Source organism: Carassius carassius, chromosome 40 (assembly GCF_963082965.1).
Source record: "Carassius carassius chromosome 40, fCarCar2.1, whole genome shotgun sequence".
Lineage (NCBI taxonomy): Eukaryota > Metazoa > Chordata > Actinopteri > Cypriniformes > Cyprinidae > Carassius > Carassius carassius.
Genome location: NC_081794.1, coordinates 7982989 through 8003341, shown reverse-complemented (window position 1 = coordinate 8003341; position 20353 = coordinate 7982989). Strand labels below are relative to the sequence as shown.

The 20353-nt window shown below is 38.3% G+C and overlaps 1 protein-coding gene across 1 annotated transcript in view; it reads right to left on the bottom strand.

Moving 5' to 3' along the window:
* Nucleotides 1-20353, bottom strand: part of waplb (WAPL cohesin release factor b) — a 68352-nt gene that overhangs the window by 26854 nt on the left and 21145 nt on the right. The window contains exons 4-7 of the mRNA XM_059531945.1: nt 19733-20052; nt 18900-19015; nt 5178-5273; nt 1438-1599 (exon numbers count right to left, since the gene is read on the bottom strand). Coding sequence (XP_059387928.1) covers nt 1438-1599; nt 5178-5273; nt 18900-19015; nt 19733-20052 — 694 coding nt within the window. The remainder of the gene's footprint in view (nt 1-1437; nt 1600-5177; nt 5274-18899; nt 19016-19732; nt 20053-20353) is intronic.

Below are 20353 nucleotides of genomic sequence, written 5' to 3'. Positions count from 1 at the left end.
TTATTTTCTGCACTTTCTAATGAGTGATTTTGTTTTAAATCAAGAAACAAGTTTCTGTGCCTGATAATATTAACAATATTCTTACTTTTTGTCTCTTAGAAATTCACATTTTAAAGTTGTAGTAGCTTGAGTTAGGATGCAGGTGTAAATTTGTTCATTATCAAAATCAGTAACAGAAAAAAATGCAGCAACCTCATTTTATATGGTGAAATTGTATTATTCTAACTTTTTTTTTTTATCCAGTGGTCTTCCATAGTAACATATATTCAGATCATGATAAACACAGCTAAAACCAGACATATAATAACACTGCAACATGGTTTTTAGTTATTTGTATTATAAAATTTAGTCTAAATACATTTAGTTTAAATACACAAACGCATCGCTCATTCACACACTGTGACACCGTTGAATAATAAATGTCCTGTGTGTCGCGGTTCATATGACTAGCGCCCTTTCATTCCGCTTTTGGTGCATAAACATTATATCCAACATTTGTCAACCAGCCCTACTGGAATTGGTACAAACCACAAAAATATCTACTCAAATTACTGTCATATTAAAAATAATTATTAAAAAGTCAGCCGCCTGAAGCAGATTAAGTTTCGTTCCACACAGCGCAAAGAAATGTAATCTCACGAGGCCAGCAAATATTATGTTATGCTTCATTTTTCATTGTTTGTTTATAATGTTAGCCTGCAGTCAAACATAGAGACCACAAAACAGAGTTATAATAAAATGAGGGTGGTCTGGAAACAATCCGAACGGCTTACAGCTTAGATAAAAAACACGATTCAATGGGCAGAGAAAGAGGTGAGGGCTGTAACGTAGGTGGGCCTGAACAACTGTTTAACACCCACAGTCAGAATTACTCCACAGAACATCAGTGCTTTCTGGACCCCATCAAAAAGATCTTTTTGTATTACTATAACAGTCCTTATGATCATGCCAGCGTTTTCAATATGCTGCCACTGAGACTTTCAAACTTAAAATTCATTGAAAAACAGCTGCACTACTTTGTATGCATATGAAGATTAAAGCTTTATGCCTTTATCATTGGTTCCATGCGACTGACTTTCAAATTTAATTGGCTCCAGCTCGGGCCTTTAGTGAAAAGTTGCCAAATATTCAAATGTCTAGTGCATTACAAATCTTTTAACTCAACAGTCTTTGTACTTATTAATTTTAGCCTTTTTTCAGAAGTGGGGGGGGGGGGGGTGCCCATTTTTATTTCCAAGATAATGATAACTAAATATCACTTATTGAATTAAAGTGACGGCAAGCATACTACATCCAAAATGTTTGATACTGCATTGTGTAGCATGCTTTTTTAAAAAATAAAATAAAAATAGTTGTAGACAATACACAGTTTGCACGCTAAGCAGCAAGGCTACACATGTGTCAAAACAGATGGTGTTGTGAAGTATTTGCACTAACCTCCTTGTGTTCTTTCCTACATTTGAGTGCAGTGACCATGTCCTGGTAAGGTTCTGTGGGGACAGTGACAGACTTGATGACTTTGGGAGGAGGAGCTGGAGCTTTGAACACTCCGTCATCCTTGTGCGAGTTCGACTCTTTACTGCCTCCCGATGAAGCGGCCTGTGCAAGAACGACAACTTGGAATTAAAACATAACAGCATGTTTGGAAGCACTGCAGAGCCAATTCACATATAGCCTGAGCTGCCAACAACCAACCCACTGCTGGTTATGCAACATGAATACTAAAGATAGTGCTACAGAACATTATAGATTCATCATGCTGCGACTACTAAAAGGCCAAATCCACGACCAACTGCAACGCTGCTAAATAAAACACTACAAAGATGGCCAAGCGCCACATAACACATACTGAATAATGCAATGTTTTGAAAACTCTAATATCTGTAGCCTTGTTTATAGGAACAGTTGAAATGGAGGCCAAGCGTTAATGAGAATCCTTACAAACAGTTGAAGTGAAGTGTAAGCATATCTGTCACTGTGCATAATATCACTGTGGGCTTCCAATGGTGGCAACAGATGCAGGCTGCCTAAGTTGTATGGGATTGATTGTGTTTGGATGGCACATGTAGAGAGCGAGGGATAAGATGCTAGTTGGAAAATAAGTGCATAATTAGTTTGTGTTTAAGGTACATCAAAATACACTGTATTTACTTTAATATATGTTCCTGCTTTAATGGTGAATTATTCATCATGGTCAGTTATGCTTGTTTTGGAATCTTTCATCACAATGTATAATCTCTGAAAATACTTCATCCAGGCTGCCCAGTCTGCTGGTTAATGTTAACCAAGAGTTGAAACAATAACTAGGTCGGGACAATAAATCGTTGCATAGCGATTCATGGCTCGATTCTGAGATTTCCGGAATGCATCATGATTCTCTCTTGAATCAATTCTGAGCATAGTTTTCCAACAGCAGATCTCTAGGCTAATTTTTAATGGCACACTCAAATGCCCACGAAGAACAATGCTTGTGTATTTGGCTGAGTAATGTGTTTAAATGTACTTGCCCATTGTACTTGCACACAGCCCACTCTGAACATCCTTGTAATTCGATTCAACCTTTTCAAACTTTATGAATGATTATTTTAGGTTCAAGTGGTGTGTGTTTAAGGAACTTGTAAATAACCAGAATATGGTTATTTCTAAAGCATGCAGTGCCATCTGCTGTTATAAACTATGCTCAGAATCGATTCAAGAAGAAAACGCGATGCCTTCGGAAAATCTCAGAATCGATGCGGAATCATTTCTCGATTTCATCCATTTATTGTCCTAGCCCTAATCAATAATGGTTGAAAGCTTTTAAAACAAAAAAAAGGATTGAAAGTTTTGAAATGGTATGACATAACGAAGTGTTGTTTGTTGAAATCAATTTGATACAGGCTCCGAACCAGTAATTTAAAACAAAATTACCCATCACTAACCAGTGATGTGTTTCCCAAAAACATCATTGGCCAACCATGGTTTCAAGTTTCAGTGAACTTTTAGGAAACACATCCCAAAATAGTTATTTTTTAGGGCACCTCATATGTGGTATTGAGGGTGGAGAGAGAGCTGCACATTCACTCCCCCCACCTACAATTCCCGCCAGCCTGAGACCCGAACTTGCAACCTTTGGATTACGAGTCCGAATTCTCTAACCATTAGGCCACGACTTCCCCAAATGGTTGTAACGGTACACATATTCTACCAAAAAATTTTGGTATGGGTCTTTTGGTTCGGTAAGTAGATCTACAGAACAAATCATGACATTTTTTTTAAGGAAATGCTGTTTTGATGCTCTTTTATGTGGCGTGACAGATCACAGTGCAGAGGAGATGGTCCTCACTGCAGATCCAACTCCTCCCACCCTACATCTAACTAAACCTTCCAGTCTTCTCCCCCTTATTCCTAAACCTACCCATCTCCCAGAGCTCCACCCTAGGGTTGCCGCGGTGAGGAAAATTTCCCACCGGTTAATCGACGTGTGATGACACCGGTAATACCGGTATCACCGTGGGGTGGGGGGATGGGAGGGGGTGTCCTCCTTTCCTCTCTTTTATATAGCTTATAAATGCGTACATGTTATACATTCACTTTCGAATTAGCGGCAATTGGCAATCCGGAGTCAATTGCTTGAATGGACAAAATAAAAGCTCACCGATTTCAAATAAAGAACTTTTATTAAAATAACGAATAAAAATACTACCATGTACAGGCTGAAAAAAAAAACTGGAATCTGCAAACTGTGGACCCAAACAAATAAGAACCATAGAACGTTTGCTACTTAGCCAATATTAGAAAGTTTTTTTAAACGAATAAGAAAATAAAATAAATTAAGGCCTAAATAAATTACACAAAATGTAAATAAGATAAAAACATATAAATAAGAAACTGATATAAAATAAAAACTTAAGCTTACTAAATAAAAACACTATAAATTGGCATTTATCAACAGTGCTTCTAGAGTTTTTTTTTTTTTTTGGGCTGTGGCTCGACGTCAGCTTCCTCATTTTTTTCTCCCTCTTCTCTCACGAGGTTCCTACCGAGGATGACCATTTCTTGGTCTCTTCAACAGTCAGGTCATGGTCATCCAGGAATATGGTCAGGTCCAGGAGTATTGTCTTGAGCTGCTGGCTTGCTTCTGGCAGAACTTCATATTTCTCGTCCAAAGGCCGTCACACACCGGAAGAGAAGCGGTGCGCCGCGTCTATGACATCTCAAGGTATCGCACACAGGACGCGCAAATATCTATACGCACAAGCTCAATTTCCAGCTAATTTTATATAAAACTATGCAGATTGAACTATGCAGTAATTTGAACAGCGTCCTGAGTCGTAGATGGGCGCCGCGGACAGACGCCGAATGTCGCCGCCGGTGTGCATACACTCGTAGAAAACAATGTGTTCGAATTTAAAGACGTGGCGCTGCGCTTCACGTCTGGTGTGTGCGACCCCCTTAAAATAGATATGATGCCGGTTGTCTTTATTTAATGTATGTTATATGTTTAAATAAATATTTTATTTATATATAAATATATATAAATATATCGAAATTACTATTTCAACAACAAATAGAAAATGTCTAATTTAGAAGTTAATTTAAAAACAATTTACATTGTTTGCATACTTGTTTTTTTTTTTTTTACCTGTTGATTAATATTGTTAAAAATAAATAGCAGCCTAATTCAGTTTAAGTTTGGGCTCTGCTGTTAATTGTAAACTTATAGTAATGTAAAAGGGTATCCCTATAGTTTAGAGCAGAAACTGAGGAAGATTTTTATCCCCAAAGAAATTCTAATTATAACTGAATTTAAAGAAAACAACAATAATAATAATAATAATAAAATATGTTTAGTTTTCTTCCTCTTGCTGTACCTAAATCATACCGAACCGTGACCTCAAAACCAAGGTACATACCGAACCGTTATGTTTGTGCACTGTTACACCCCTACTTGATAATAGTTAATGTAGCAATATGATGCTGGTTATCAATGCTGTCTAGAAGAGACACCAGAGAAAAAAATGTGTTGAGTGGCATCAAAGAGATCAGATTTTACACAAAGGTGACTATAAACATATAAACATTGTGGTGATAGCATGAGAAGTGCCAGTGCTGGAGTGCTTTATAAAGTTGGTTGTGACTGTGTGGGAGTGTGTAGTGTTTGGTCGAATATATCCTGTGCTTGGTGTTGTACTCACTGGAGGAGCCTGAGATCTTGATGGAGGCATGGGCAGCAGTTCTTCTGGCTCTGGCTGGTTCCAGTGTCTTGCATTATACACAGCTTTAGTAGGCGACTGCAGAAAGAACAGACAAAGACTGTTACACTCAGGGCATTTTAATACAAGAGCTTCCTATGCATACCTGAGTTCAGTGAACATTAAAAGTTTAAGGGTTCATTAGATTGGTCTGACTTGCATCAAGAACAACAAATCCATTTTGAGATTAAACAGAAGTACCAGTTTACTTTTTGTCAGTTATAAAAATAAAATAAAATAAAAAATCCTAAATTTTGCACATATATTTATCAGTGGTTCTTAATTAGAGAGCTTCCAAGGAGCCTCGATATGACATAATATACATTTTTAATTACAAAAACCTAACTCCTAGACCTGGAAAATTCATGTAAATTTTAAAGCGCCATGGGCATTTTTATAAACATAGTTTTTCTTTTTTTAGTCTGGCAAGCCCTAAAATATTTTACTGTTACTAAAACATTTTAATTCTTCAAATTACAGAATGCAAGAGGGGGACTGAATATTGTTGTGAACAATGGAATCAAAAAGATTGAGAATCACTAATGTGAACAATATGAATTCAAATAACATTGTGAAACTACTTCTGCAACCTGAGTCTGTATTTTGTATTTTGATTATCCATTTATTCATTTTGTTGTCGGGAACAGCAGCATGGAGAGAGATTTTAAAATGAGTCCCTCCCCAAATAATCAAATTAGCGATCAGTTTTTTATTATGCCGTGTTGCATCTTGTAGCTAGGGGTGGGCGATAGACCAAAATATTGTATCATGATATGAGTAATTTTATATCACGATAAGGATATATCTCACAATATAGTTACTTTTTTCCTTTAATAAGGTTATGGTATTCAAATCTTTGATAACATAGAATTTTCATAATGCTTGTCCCCAATGTCGATATCAAACTACTACAAGAAAAGAAAAAAATAAATAACTCAAACTGGAGATAAACAAACAATCAGTGATGAAATAAGAACAAGAAACTAGTGATTTAGTCAAGAGCAGTAAGAGATTTTCTCTCACGGTTGTTTGATTAACATGAGTGGCAGATAGGACCAATATTGGACAGCTTCTCCTTCAAGAATGAAGTACACATGCACTTTCTCTTGCAACTGTTTATGTTCCCTTAAGACCTAAATGACTGTGTTTATGAGGATAATTGCAAAGAGGGCATTTGGATGCATATAAGTGTTTATGCAATCGTTCAAACCCAATAAACCAGTAAAAATGCTTATGAGTTCTATTTGCAGTTGATGCGTACCTTACGCACTACTCTTACACCGAAACAGAGACAGTGTGCACATATAACCCTGTTGTTTGTGTTTCAACAGCATAAAATAAGTCGTTTTAAACTGCAGTAAAGTGACGTGAGCACGCATGCATCCCTGTGTATTGCATACGAGACTGCTGTCATTCAAAGGATGAAAAAGTATTTCCATAAACAATGTATTTTGCGTCATCACGAAATAGAGCATAATATGAAACAAGAAGACTATTAATTTTGTCCATCAGATATATATATCGCCATATATATATTTTTTTTTTAAATTGTGTCTGGTTTGGAAGTGAAGAAGATACAAGAGCAATACAGGATTGTAAAGGACCACGAGCTGGGATTTGAACCTGGGTCGCTCAAAGGACAACCACACTGCAGGCTATTAGTTCCTACATTTTTGCAACTTTTACAAGTTGTGCTTGTCTCTCCAAAACTACACAAGTATGAGCAAAAATAAGAGCAAACAGCAAACCCCATTAAATTTTGGCCGTTTCCTACAGTGGTTTAAAAAAAAAAATTGTCTCAGCAGGAGTGCATTCAAAGCAGACTGCAGGAACACTCTATATATGAACAACTCACAGAAGATGCCAGATCAAGTCAAACTGCAGGGACTGACGGCACACAAACAGTCAAAAGGGGATGGGGTGGTAAAAGGGCACTTGGCTACAGGAGTAGGTGTGCGCACAGTCCACTGGGCAACACTGAGACTGGGTTATTATTAATAATGAAGAGAAGATTCTGGCCCCCAACATAACTCTGCAGGAGACTGGATTTAATCTTCTGTAATTAAGAAGTGTTCCTCATGCTAGCAGGGAGTGAAAGTCTAGCTCCACCCCATGGAGAGCTCCACATGCTGGGCTAGAAACCACCATAAGGTATTGCAGACAGAAATCAAAACTGCCCCCTGAAGTGTTTTTTCTCTCTCTAGGAGTTGGAATATCCCCTCAAAAGTCTGAGAATGATGTTGCCAAGACCTCCCAGAGGACTAGGCAGATAGTATACAGCTGAAATGATACTCACATGAAATCGCTTCTAGCTATGAAAGCTCAGGTGACTACTTTCATAAAAAGTCACAATACAATGCAAAATGTAACCGGAGCACTAATGAAGCACTGCTGTAAACTACTTTTAAGATCAGTGGAGTGTTTTACTGGGGTAGTAAAAAAAAAAAATTATCAGGTTGCTTTAATTATGACAATTAATAACGGATCATGATTTTTATCAATATGGAGGACAAGATTATAGGAATAGTCAGAAAAAGTATTCTCATAGCTTCATAGAAACTCTACAAATAAAGCACAAAATCCTATCACATGATCCAAATGTTTAAAATAATTATTCACTCGTCCCTAACACTGCTGTCAATCAGAAGGCTTTCAGAGACGCAAATGCCATCTAAACAGGATGCATCACATTAAACATTCCAAAAAGATCACCTCCTTTCCTCATCCATTTGTCCTGTTGTCAGGAGTAGCTCAAGCACGTGGAGTACATCAGAAATAGCACAAGGCGTGTCTACTTTCTCCAATGTAGTCAATGTCATTAATTATATAAGTGGCTCCAATTTTATTTATAATTTTTTTTTATATGATGTGATACTCACATTTAGTGTAGAAAGGGCATCACAGCAATGCACTGTAAAAATTGATGTTTGGCCTCAGTAAATATGGCTCATAAATAGATTTTACTTAGTTTTGTTTCATAACATATCGAGTTCATGGTTTAATTAATAAAGAAACAACAAATAATTTTGAGTAAAATCAATACTCAAAAATTTTCTAATTAAAATAAAAATAAATTAGGATCCAAGCAGATACCACGTGATGACCTAGATTAACTTTGAAACACGCAATTTGTGGTAGCCATTGTAGAAAACCAGATCTCAGAAGACGACTGCTCATCCACAGTGAAGGTAAGTGGCTGTTCTGTGAAATAATTAGAGCTTTTCTTTATCATATATTTTACTTGCAGATTGTCTGGTCTGTGCGAAAACAGGATGGTCCACAGTAGTTATATTTCACCGTCTGACACCCCAATGTGGCTTAAAGCCACAGAACATTACAAAACTCACACATGCAAGTCAACAAGAATACACTACATATTACATACTCAGCACTTCACTGCACTCAAACACACAAAAATACAACAGCACAGACATTACGTAAACAACATATTCCACTCTATACCACACACACAACACCACCACAAATATTAAAAAAGCATGCTGATACTTCGTGTTATTTGTTACAGAATGTTTAATGTTGTTCAGTAATCTGTATTTTTAGTCATTTTTTTAAAATGTTTTAAAAGATTTTTAAGTTATATTTGTATAAAATAATCATTTAATATTCACCAGTTCTCTGTTTTGTCTTCCACTCATTGAAATATATAACTAATTTTAAGTATTGGGCAGTCCCAAGGTATTTTAAAATACAAAAACTTAAAATGATCAATCTAAATGAGCTTACATTTTATAATGGATTAAGCAAGACTATTATTGTAGAAATAACTTAAATGCATTAGTAAAATCTACCAAAAATAGTGTTACACCAACTAATACATTTGTTCACTGGGATACTCAAATGTTTAAGCATTGCCAACTAAAGATTTTTAGGTAACCCTGCTTAAAATTCCATGCGAAATTTACTTAAGAAGAGGGATGCAAAAATGATGCACTATATTTTTAAGTAAATCTAGCGTAGTATTTTTCAAGAGGCAGTTATATGCAAATGTATTTTGCATAGCTTGGCTTAAAATAAAGGCCCTTTTTGTATTGAGAAGAATGAGACTTGAAGGATGTTTAATATCTGGGTGTGCTTTGAGACTCCGCCCTCTTTGACATTGAAATCTTTTCCAGTTAATTTCCTTCTTTCAGATCAGGTAAAATTTGAGTTCTAAATCAATGACCTCTTTTTATTTGAGGAAACGTACTCGGTTACTAACGTAACCTCGGTTCTCTCTGGAAGAGGGAACGAGTACTGCGTCTTAGCTAAGACGCTACGGGAAAAGTCTCTTTTCACGAAATATTGAAGCAAAAAATTTATCTTAATTTTGAATTGTTGTAAAGCGCATTTGCAGCAGCACACAGCCATAGGCGAGACGGCTCGCTCGCTAATTGGCTGCTCTGCGGCAACTGCACAAGCCTATCGATCACAGGCTGATGCAACATCAGACCAATAAGGGTGCTTCGCACCCTTCATGCCACTTCCCGCCGAAACGGGTGTGGCCCAACCCTATAAAAGGAGCTCGAAAAGGCTGACTCACCTGGTTTATTTCATCGCGAAGCGAACCAGAGTGAATCGTACGCACGGCAGAGAACGCAGTACTCGTTCCCTCTTCTAGAGAGTTCTCTCGTACTGCGTCTTAGCTAAGACGCTACGGGAACCCCATGTAAAGCACCATGCGCACAGGGATCACACACCAATAATCCTGGAAGCAACGCCCAGGATTTACAGTGCACAGTCACCCGAGGGACTCAGAGAGACCCTCCGTCCCATATCTAGCAGCGCCCGTAGACGCGGCAATATGACATCAGACAGTCGAGGCAAGGCCTGACCAATGTGGTAATGCGGGTCTTACGCAATACTGCCCATATAACAGTCGGCAGCGCATAACGCTTGCGATCTCAGAGTTCCAATCAGGGCCCTGATTCGACTATACCGACAGCAGCCTTGCTTGCAAGGCGGGAACCTCCAGGTTATAGAACCTGATAAATGTAGACGGCGAGGCCCAACCTGCCGCCATACATATATCCTGCAAGGAGATCCCAGTAGACCACGCCCACGACGAGGCGACGCCTCTTGTGGAGTGTGCTGTGACGCCCAGTGGGCACTGAAGGCCCCTGGAAGCGTAAGCTAACGCTATGGCGTCAACTATCCATCTGGATAGGCTCGGTCTCGAAACAGCCATTCCTTTGGAACGTCCACTGAACGAGACAAACAGCTGCTCCGTCCGTCTAAAGACAGCGGAGCGAGACACATAAGCTCTTAAAGCCCTAATAGGGCAAAGAAGACTCGAGTCTCCATCCTCTCCTGACACCGACAGGGCAGACAGGGCAATAACCTGAGCCCGAAACGGCGTGTTGAGGGATTTCGGCACATAACCGTGCCTAGGTTTGAGTATGACCCTTGAGTCATTAGGCCCAAACTCCAAGCACGACGGGCTCACCGAGAGCGCGTGCAGGTCACCCACACGCTTCACTGAAGCGAGAGCCAACAAGAACACTGTCTTGAACGACAGATGCTTGAGGCTAATCGTTAGGATAGGCTCAAAAGGGGAACCTTTCATGGCCTCCAAAACCGTCGCGAGGTCCCATACAGGGACTGATGGAGGTCTGGGAGGATTCAGCCTCCTAGCTCCTCTAAGGAAGCGGATTACCAAATCGTTCCTTCCTATTGACTGACCGAGTGCTGTCTCAGAAAACGCTGCGATAGCCGCCATGTACACTTTGAGCGTGGAGGGGGCTCTGCCCTTATCCAACAGCTCCTGTAGGAAGGAGAGAACCTCCGTCACCTCACAACTAAGGGGTGAACATCCCCGAGCTGTGCACCAGCTGGAGAACACCGACCACTTCAAGGTATACAGCCGTCGTGTCAACGGAGCTCTAGCCTGAGTGATGGTATTTAGCACTCCTACTGAGAGATCAGCGGGTAACCGTTGAGCGCCCACACATGGAGGGACCACAACTCCGTTTGAGGGTGCCAAATCGAGCCCCCGGCCTGCGAGAGGAGATCCCTCCTCAACGGCACTGACCACGGGGCAGTGTCTGCTAACTGCATCAAATCTGGAAACCATGGTTGGTTCTTCCAAAATGGTGCTACAAGCAGTATTGAGCATCAACTGTCACCTGTTGGAGCTTTTCCCGTTCTGACCACAGGCCAAAGCCTGTGCTCGATAGGCTTGTGCAGTTGCCGCAGAGCAGCCAATGAGCGAGCGAGCCGTCTCGCCTATGGCTGTGTGCTGCTGCAAATGCGCTTTACAACAATTCAAAATTAAGGATAATTTTTTGCTTCAGTATTTCGTGAAAAGAGTCATTTCCCGTAGCGTCTTAGCTAAGACGCAGTACGAGAGAACTCTCGTAAGAGAACTTACCACAGACTATATAACAATCGCATATGGATAGCCAAACAAATCCTTCAACAGTGAAAAGAATAAAACAGCATGTCTGACGAATGCTGTCTTTAGACGAATGAAAAGTTAATGAGTAGTGAAGTCATCTGAGTAGTGTTCTCAAGCTGTAAAATAAGGCAATTTAGACATCATCTTATTTACAAATCATCACAGTAATTTGTACCGATGTATGCAGCAGCCAATGGATTAAAATAAATAAATAAAATGAACCCATCAGCACCTGTGCATCAATAGCCATCCACTTAAGTTAGGTTTAAATATCATAATCATGTCATTACCGAAGTGTCTTAAGAGCTTAGGAAAAGAGAAAATGGCTCTCTAGTTAAAGACACAACCTGTAGCTCTCAAGATAATTTCCCTACAGTCAGGCACTTCTCCAGCAGAGTTACTGCCATCCATTGCATCACCACAAAATCGGGTTTAACTTGTTTTTATTTTTTACTTGTATACACAGACTAGGGCTGAATATTATCAACTACCACATGTTTAAAAAAAAAAAAAAAAAACTTTGGACTTGGTAATACGTTTGCAAGCAATCTATTAACTTTCTTTTTTTTTTTTATTATTTCATCAGTTCAATACACCTAATAAAGTGTCTCCCAGATTATACTGTAAAAAAAATATATTAATAATGATTTTCCAACTTTCACTCTTGCTATGGAAGATTTGATCTTAGGAAAAGTTTAGTAAAATTTCCCAGATTTTAACACTATTTATTAATGGCAGATGGGAAGTTTAAGCTCATTTAGCACCACCGCACATATTAGTCAAAGTAAAATATTTTTTTTTCTTTAATTAAAAAAAAAGGAGTTAAAACATAAAAACAAATAATCAAAATAAGGGAAAAAGAGTTTATTTTTATAATAATAATTAAAATAATAAAGCAACGGTTCAGAAAGCGTGATAGAGAGAGCAAAGGCAGAGTGCAAGTGAAATGTCTCCACATTAATTATTCACTCAGGAGAATGAGTCATTGAGTGTGTGTATCGAGCGAGAGGTGAGCAGGTTCTGCCCCTGGCATGTTCTGCGGTGGCAGTAAATGTCACCACGATGCTGAGCTTTGACATGTTTCAAACACCTCTTACACTTCACAATAGTCATGAAAAAGAACATCCCTCTTGACTCTTCATGTAACTACAATTAAAAAGAAATGAAAGGAATATTGTGGATTCAATACAAGTTAAGCTTAAATCAACTTAATGTGAGAACTAATGCTGAAAAAAAAAATGGGCGAAAGGAACAATTACAGTAATGTTCTTAAAACTTAATTAAATGGGGCCATAAATACTAAGGATATAAAAGGCTAAATGTACTGTAACAGTGATTTCTGTTGAAGCACTTTCAATGATTTCACGATTTATTCAGTGAAAGTTTTATTTGACCTGTGTCTAGGGCTGTGTATTTGCAAAAATTTGACGATACGATATGCATCACGATACCAGGGTTGCAATACGGTATGTTGCGATACATTGCAGTACTGTAAGCAAGGCGATATATTGGGATATTTCTTATTTAAGAATAGGATATATCTCAGGAAAGCTGACATAAAGAACACCACCATATGGAAACCGTAGCAATAAATAAATAAAATAAAAAATATTTAACCAGAACACAGTGGGATCTGCATTTGCAATAATCAGTCCCTGTCATATGATGCAATCGGTTTTATTCTCGCTGTTGCCACCGCCATGTTGTGGAGTCGGTGTGTGATTTTTTTTTTGTGAAAGCGAAAATACTTTGTTTGGCCAAAAGAGGACACAACTAGAAATCAGTGGTTAAGTTGTATTTACAATGCTGTTCCGAAACAGATCAACCTAAATATTCTGACGTGTGCAGCACATTTTACGGAGGAAGAGGACTGTTTCCTGTGAGAGTAGCCTACAATGCTAGTGTCTGTTTCTATAAAGTGTGGCAGTTCTGACTTTGCAAGGACAGTCTGACACTTCTGACACAGACTGTAAGTACATTTTCATATGTAAAGGATTTGCCACCGATTATTCAAACGCGAGTTTTGGGCAGTGTAGAGTAGCGCTTGCTGTTTGTCGTTTCTCCAATCACAGATGTAGACATGGATTTATGTTTATGCAGCACAATACACAACGCGTAAAAAATAAATAAATAAAAAAATATATATTAGTCATTAAAATCAGTAATTTTGTCCCCACTGAATGCAATAAATGTCTCGTTTACACTGGGTTTTATTGTATTTGTCTTGTTGCGCTGGGACACATGGCATCACAGTATGGTAAGGGGTGTAACATTTCCATCATAAGCTTAAGGACTTCGGCCAATCATAACGCACTGGATAGCTGGCAAGATCCTTTAGTTAAATCTATAAATTTTAAAGTGCTTGCACGATTTCTAAAGAAAACAAAGCAATTTTAAAAGAAAAAATAAATAGAGATGTTAAACATTTTCAGAAACTTTCCACTTGGATTTCACAGGTTTTTCAGTTTGTATTTATGTTCCGAATGGAATGACCGAGACCACGATGCGAACACCGCCCCAACTGCACAAAAACCCCATCATGAGAGAAAGCTGCAGCCACATGGTGACCCTACTGTCCGCTGCGCGGGTCTCTTCACACGGGACACAGCAAGCTGCGGAACCAAGGTGCTACTCGTGCCGTTGTCCCGGGGCGGACGTTACCACAAAAGCCCAAATGACACCACACTTCAGATTCGTACACAAAAATGGGAAATCCTTCATTACCAGCGGCAAACTATATTAATGCTAACATTAGTGGTGTGCCCTAATGCTGGTATTTCCTGTCACTGTTAAAGTTCAGAGATGAAGACTGGTATCTGTCGGGTCAGGATGTAAACTCAAAACTAAACAACTGCCATGATTCTTGTATGAATTTTTTTTGTATATATATAAATTGATATTCCATTTTTGAGAATCGATACAGTATCGCCAAACAAAATTTTCGATACTCACGTGTAATTAATATTTTCTTACACCCCTAGCTGTGTCATTTTAATTATTCTTCTAGCAGTTTCTTAATTATCGATGGCCTGAGACCACTACCGGACCTTTTTTTTGCTAGTTGACAAGTTGACAGAACTGTCACTTGCCCTACTTGGAGAGCAATTACGTAATGACATTCCAACAAACTCACATTTATTGATTGTGTAAATGTTCTTGAGCCTTTCCAACTTAAACATTTGCTTTCTGTGATATTTTAAAAGTCTGGGGAATTGTGCTAATTTAAAATGTCACCAAGTCATTTTGCTGACTAAAATAGGCTACAGTTTTGATGAATCTAATTTTCATGTGATTTTTTTTGACATGTAAGAGGTCAATGTACTATAAAAACTTACTGTAAGTTTCATGTTTGATTGAAACTAAGTTGCCAAAACCAATGTATACATCACTACACACAATACAAGACAGCCAGTACAAACACAGATCAAACCTGCAAAAAATGCCAAATACTGGCTGGATCTTTTTTTTACATTACAAATGTACGTAAATTACAATACTATTATTTGTGGCTGTCATGAATGGATAGATCACCCAAAAATTCTAATTCTGTCATCATTTATTCACCCTCATGTTGTTCCAAACACATAACACAGATGAAGATATTTCTATTGAAATCTGAGATCCTTCTTTCTAAGGTTGACTATCGTTTGCATTATAACAATTCTGATTACGATTCTGCTTATCGATTCAGATTATTTTCGATTCCCAGTTTCAACTCCAATGCGATTAAGAAAATTATATGAAACATATTTCTTCTGTTGCTTTTAGCAAAACATTTAGCTGAATACCATCAACATAAATCATCAGACTACATAAAAATTGGACCTGTTTAAAGGGATAGTTCAAATAAAATTTTATGTTTTAGCTTACCTCAAGGGAATCTAAGATGTAGGTGTCTTTGTTTCCACAGTAGTTTCCATTTTGATATTTTTAGGTCAAACCATTCTTGTCTATGACTCATATCAACAATTCCTCATTGTAAGTACACATTGATGTCATAAGACACCAAACAAGCGTTTTGTATGAGAAAACGAACAGTATTTATATCCTTTTTACCCCTTGTACACAACCACGTCCAACTGATCTGAGGTCACACACCAGGAAGCACGCGCGCCCTCAGATCACTTGGATGTGGTTGTGTATAAGAGGTAAAAATTACATAAATATTGTTCGTTTTCTCACACAAACCGCTCGTTTGGTGTCTTAGGTCATCAATGTGTACTTACGATGGGGAATCGTTTAATTTGAACTTCTCTGTGCATGCTCTTTGAGGTGGTGACCATAGTATTTGAGTAACAGACAAGAACGGTTTGACCTAAATATATCAAAATGGAAACTACTGTGGAAACAAAGACACCTACATCTTGAATGCCCTTGAGGTAAGCTAAAACATATCAAAATTTAATTTGAAAGTGAACTATCCCTTTAAGAGCTGTTTGTAAACAAAATAGAGCTGCATGATTCTGCTTAAATTGAGTGTTTGTTTTATTTTAAATGGATGTTGTAGTTCTCACAATTCTGAAAAAAACCATGAGACAATTAAAAATTACATGTAATTTATGAATAAATGATTCGATGAACCGCTCAAGATTTACTTGTTACATTACTGGACGAATCAAGTGTTTTTGAACGAATCTCTTGAATGATTCGAAGACTAATAAATTTTAACTAGGGATGGGCGTTTTCCACAAATATCACATTCGAATATTTGAGCTCACAAAAAACGAATATTCGAATATTCGTTTATTTAAATTAAGTTTAATGAGTCAGACGTTATTTTTCAGCAACATTTGTTTTCGTCATTTTGAACAAGCTTACAATAAGCTTGAACATTACACGTCGTGTTTTGTAGCTGAAAACCTTTAACAATGCGTGCAAACAAACAAAAGTACAGATTAAAAGCAAAAAAAAAGTGAACAAAGAAAAAACAAGCCTGCAGCAATTAGGCTATTGTACAGAATGTAGCTTACACTTAACTTGTAAACTGTCAGCAAATCTTTTTTTCTTTATTTCTATTGTTTCAAATGTTCTTGTTAAGAAATACGGGCATGTAAACATGATCGGGGGAAAGTCTGCTTCTTAGTCTGTGAAAAATAAGGCCGGCCGCGGAGAAAACGCGCTCTGATGGCACAGACGTTGTCGGGACTCACAAATAACGGTGTGCTAAGCGAATCAGTTTTGTGAAGCGCTTCGTGTTTTCGTTTACCACTGAATGGGATCCTCATCTGGTGGAATACATGGCTCCAGCAAGAACTGCTCCCACTCGTCTCGGCTGGACTCTCTGTAATCATCGCTGGAGAACTGGCTCAGCCTTTTCCGACGAGTGGGCATTGCATCTTCTTCATCGTGGTGACTGCATCCGCACCACTCGCATCAAGGGAAATGTTCTGATAATGTTCAAAAAAAGTGTTTTTTTCTTACTTCTCTCATGTTTTCATCGAGAAACCTGAGATGATTGTGCCGAGGGTCTAGGGCAGACGCGAGAAGAGGAGTTTTCACTGCATTCTCCAAGTTAGCAGTGTTTATTCGTTGCTTGAGAGATGCTGCAACAATGTTCTTGGATCACTTTCTGTGATTCTCCACGGCATATTTGAAGTACTGTAGAAGACCGCAGTTCTTTTAGGGGGCGTTCTCATATCGCGTCTTTTGCATGCTCAAGTTCGTTATTTCCAATGTAGGCGCGCGGTATGCGCGCTCATAATGGAAGCGACGCAGTCCCGTTTTTTCCAGGCACGTCCGCACAGCATCGAGTTAAAAACATCTCAACTTTTCAGAATGCTACAAGCGCACCGCAGGCCATGTGACAAGAACTAAACATTCAGCTTCATCCTTTCCTGTAACAACGTTGAAAGCTCAGCCAAGATGAAGGAACAGCTGATCATAGCTGTATATGGATTGCCATTTTGAAATAAATTTAGTAGCAGAGCTACTGAAAGCGATTTTTTTGTGCTGCAAATCCATTTATCCTTTGTTGAAATTTCCGTCTTCATGGAGAGAACGCGTCGCCTCAGGAGCGCTTCTGCCCGAGCTCTTTGGAAAGAAGGAGAAAGCGGCGCGCATAGCCTTTTCCACGCCTTATTAGGCGCGATATGTGAATGGCCGCTTAATCATTCATTAATTATTTTTTGCTTGCATACACCTTCAAATATGCCGTGGAGAATCACAGAAAGTGACCAAATTAGGTTTTATTGTGAACTTTTTTTTTTTTTTTTGCGAAATTCGAATATCATTTTTATTTATCGAATAATTAGAGCAGAACGAATATTCGAATGTTCGACTATCCGTGCACATCCCTAATTTTAACAGCCCCTTTTCGCCACCTACTGGCATAACATTGTTATGATAAATCTTTATCAGATAGCTGCTCTCTTTAAATCAGTGAAAGTGCGAACGCACATTTAATTGTTCAAATCACACACTGATGTGACTGTACGCTGCAGGGACAACAAAGGTTGAGGAAAACAGATGAATTGCTGTAATTCAGGAGCTTTTGTGGCTTATATTTTGCTGACAAGGACTTCTCATAAGTATGGAAAGATGGTTAGTGTAGGTTGCATTCCCAAATGCACATTAAAGTGACTGAAACGTAAAACAGATGCAGAGACTGATGCATATTATGGGTTCAGTTTTATTTTCACTAATCGTGCAGCACTACTTCTCACTATCAGTTATCAACAGATCGGCTCTGATATGGTGATCAAGGGAACCATGGAGGAAAGCAGTTCTCATACCTCTGTTTGATATGTAGAGTCATCAACATCATCAGCCATTCGCAGGCTAATTCCCCCGGATAACGGAAACTCTGTGATGCTATCAAAACATTGCTCTGTTTGAGCATTTATATGCTTAAAGTTCAATCATGAGTTAAACAATCAATCATAACCCCCGAGAAGCCTGTGTGCACAGAGCAGCCGCAGGAACATTCGTAATAATGGCTGAGCTGTCAGCGGGGGTGAGCAACATAACTGCATTACTGTCATTATAGATAAAAGTCACGCTGAAGACAACGGCGCAATGCCCGTTCCACCCTCTGCCTTCACTATGCTTCCGTTAGCGTACATAAAGAGAACAACAAATCAAACGCCTACATCCTTTCTTTCCATGATGGCAGTAGGGTAACATTTACTTGAAATGGGCAAAACAACCTTTATATTCTAAATGAAATGACATGTAGTACAAACTGATCCAGAACAAATACTGGCATCATAAACCATCAGCTGAATGATGGAAAAAAAAAACTGAAATAGAAAATGAGACGATATGAAGCTTACCTTCTTGGGTCCGCTGAAGATCTTCCTGCTGCTCTCCTTGGCTTTCTCTTGAGCTTTGACCTGAGGTTTCTTTACTGTCTCAAGGGGAAAGGGGACCTCTGGGAACTCCAGAGGATCTGTAAAACCACAACCAAACATCAGCCATGTGTCTGCTAACTGTTGCTATTATCTCTTAAAGGAAAATATGTTCTATGCATTGCTAACAAATACAGTTAATTGCAATAATGGGTATGTAATAGGCAAGTTTGACAGCACCAATATATATGGCTAATATTAGACATAATTTAGTCGCCCAGAGTTAAGCTATGTCTTTGAAATTATACAAAAAAGCAGAATAACAATGTGTTAAAAAAAAAAGTATTTGTACATTAATTACTCTGTACACGTAAATCTAACAAACACATCAGGGACATATTTCACAACTAACCAACAAATAAACACTTACACAAATATATAAATTAACCAGCTAACAAAAATAAAACCAAAGTAACAAATAAGTGACAAAAAAATTATCAAGTAAAACTATAAATATAATTTAATGTTTAATATAATATATACATTTTCTTATGCAATACTCAGCTTAACTACCAGGAAAATAGTCAAAATGAAAAACAACAACAAAAACATCATGATCCTAATAACTGTCTTCATATTCTTTATGCAAAATCTAATTTTGTATCATAATTCTGTGATAAAATTCAACCTAGATTTGTTCTTGACGGCATAGGAAAAACTACATCTTTGCAGATTTACTATGGATTCAGGCAGGTACTGCAACATAAACAGAACCCAAATATAGATCACCAGAAATTGTGTTGAGTGTAAATACTGACCGTTTTTAAGGCCGTGACTGTGACCTGCAGTGTGACTGCTCTGAGAGATCTGCATCTCTCTGGGCTGAGGACTGTCAACATTGGTCTCTGAAGACATCAGTGGCACTGCTACGCCTGCTGCTGCCTTCCTCTTAGCTTTCCTTCTTTCAGAGGCACCCTCATCTTCCTCACTGTCACTCTCACTCAGGTCATCAAAGCCGAAGTATTTGATCCTGTAGTTAGAGCTTCCTGAAGCAGAGTCGTCATCCTCAGCCACAGCATCACTGTCATCAAACCCAAAGAGCTCCAGCTTACTGCTCTTCGCTTTGCTCTGTGTGGGTCTGGATCGATTAGAAACCCAACAAACAAACAGTCAGAATGTCACACATGTAGACTTCAAATCAAACATGAAGGAATGAGGCCAAGTGACAGCAACCAATGAATTATAAACAGAATTACTTGCATCTTTGAGGGTTTTATCAAATTTTGCGTATACCTGATCAGTTGGTGTCTACCAATTACCACTAGTTTAAAAAAAAAATAATTTAGCAAACATAATTCTAACAATCTTAAATGATTTGATTTATTTCTTAAGTAGGGCTGTCATTACTTGATTAAACAGGAGTACTAGGTTTTTTAAAG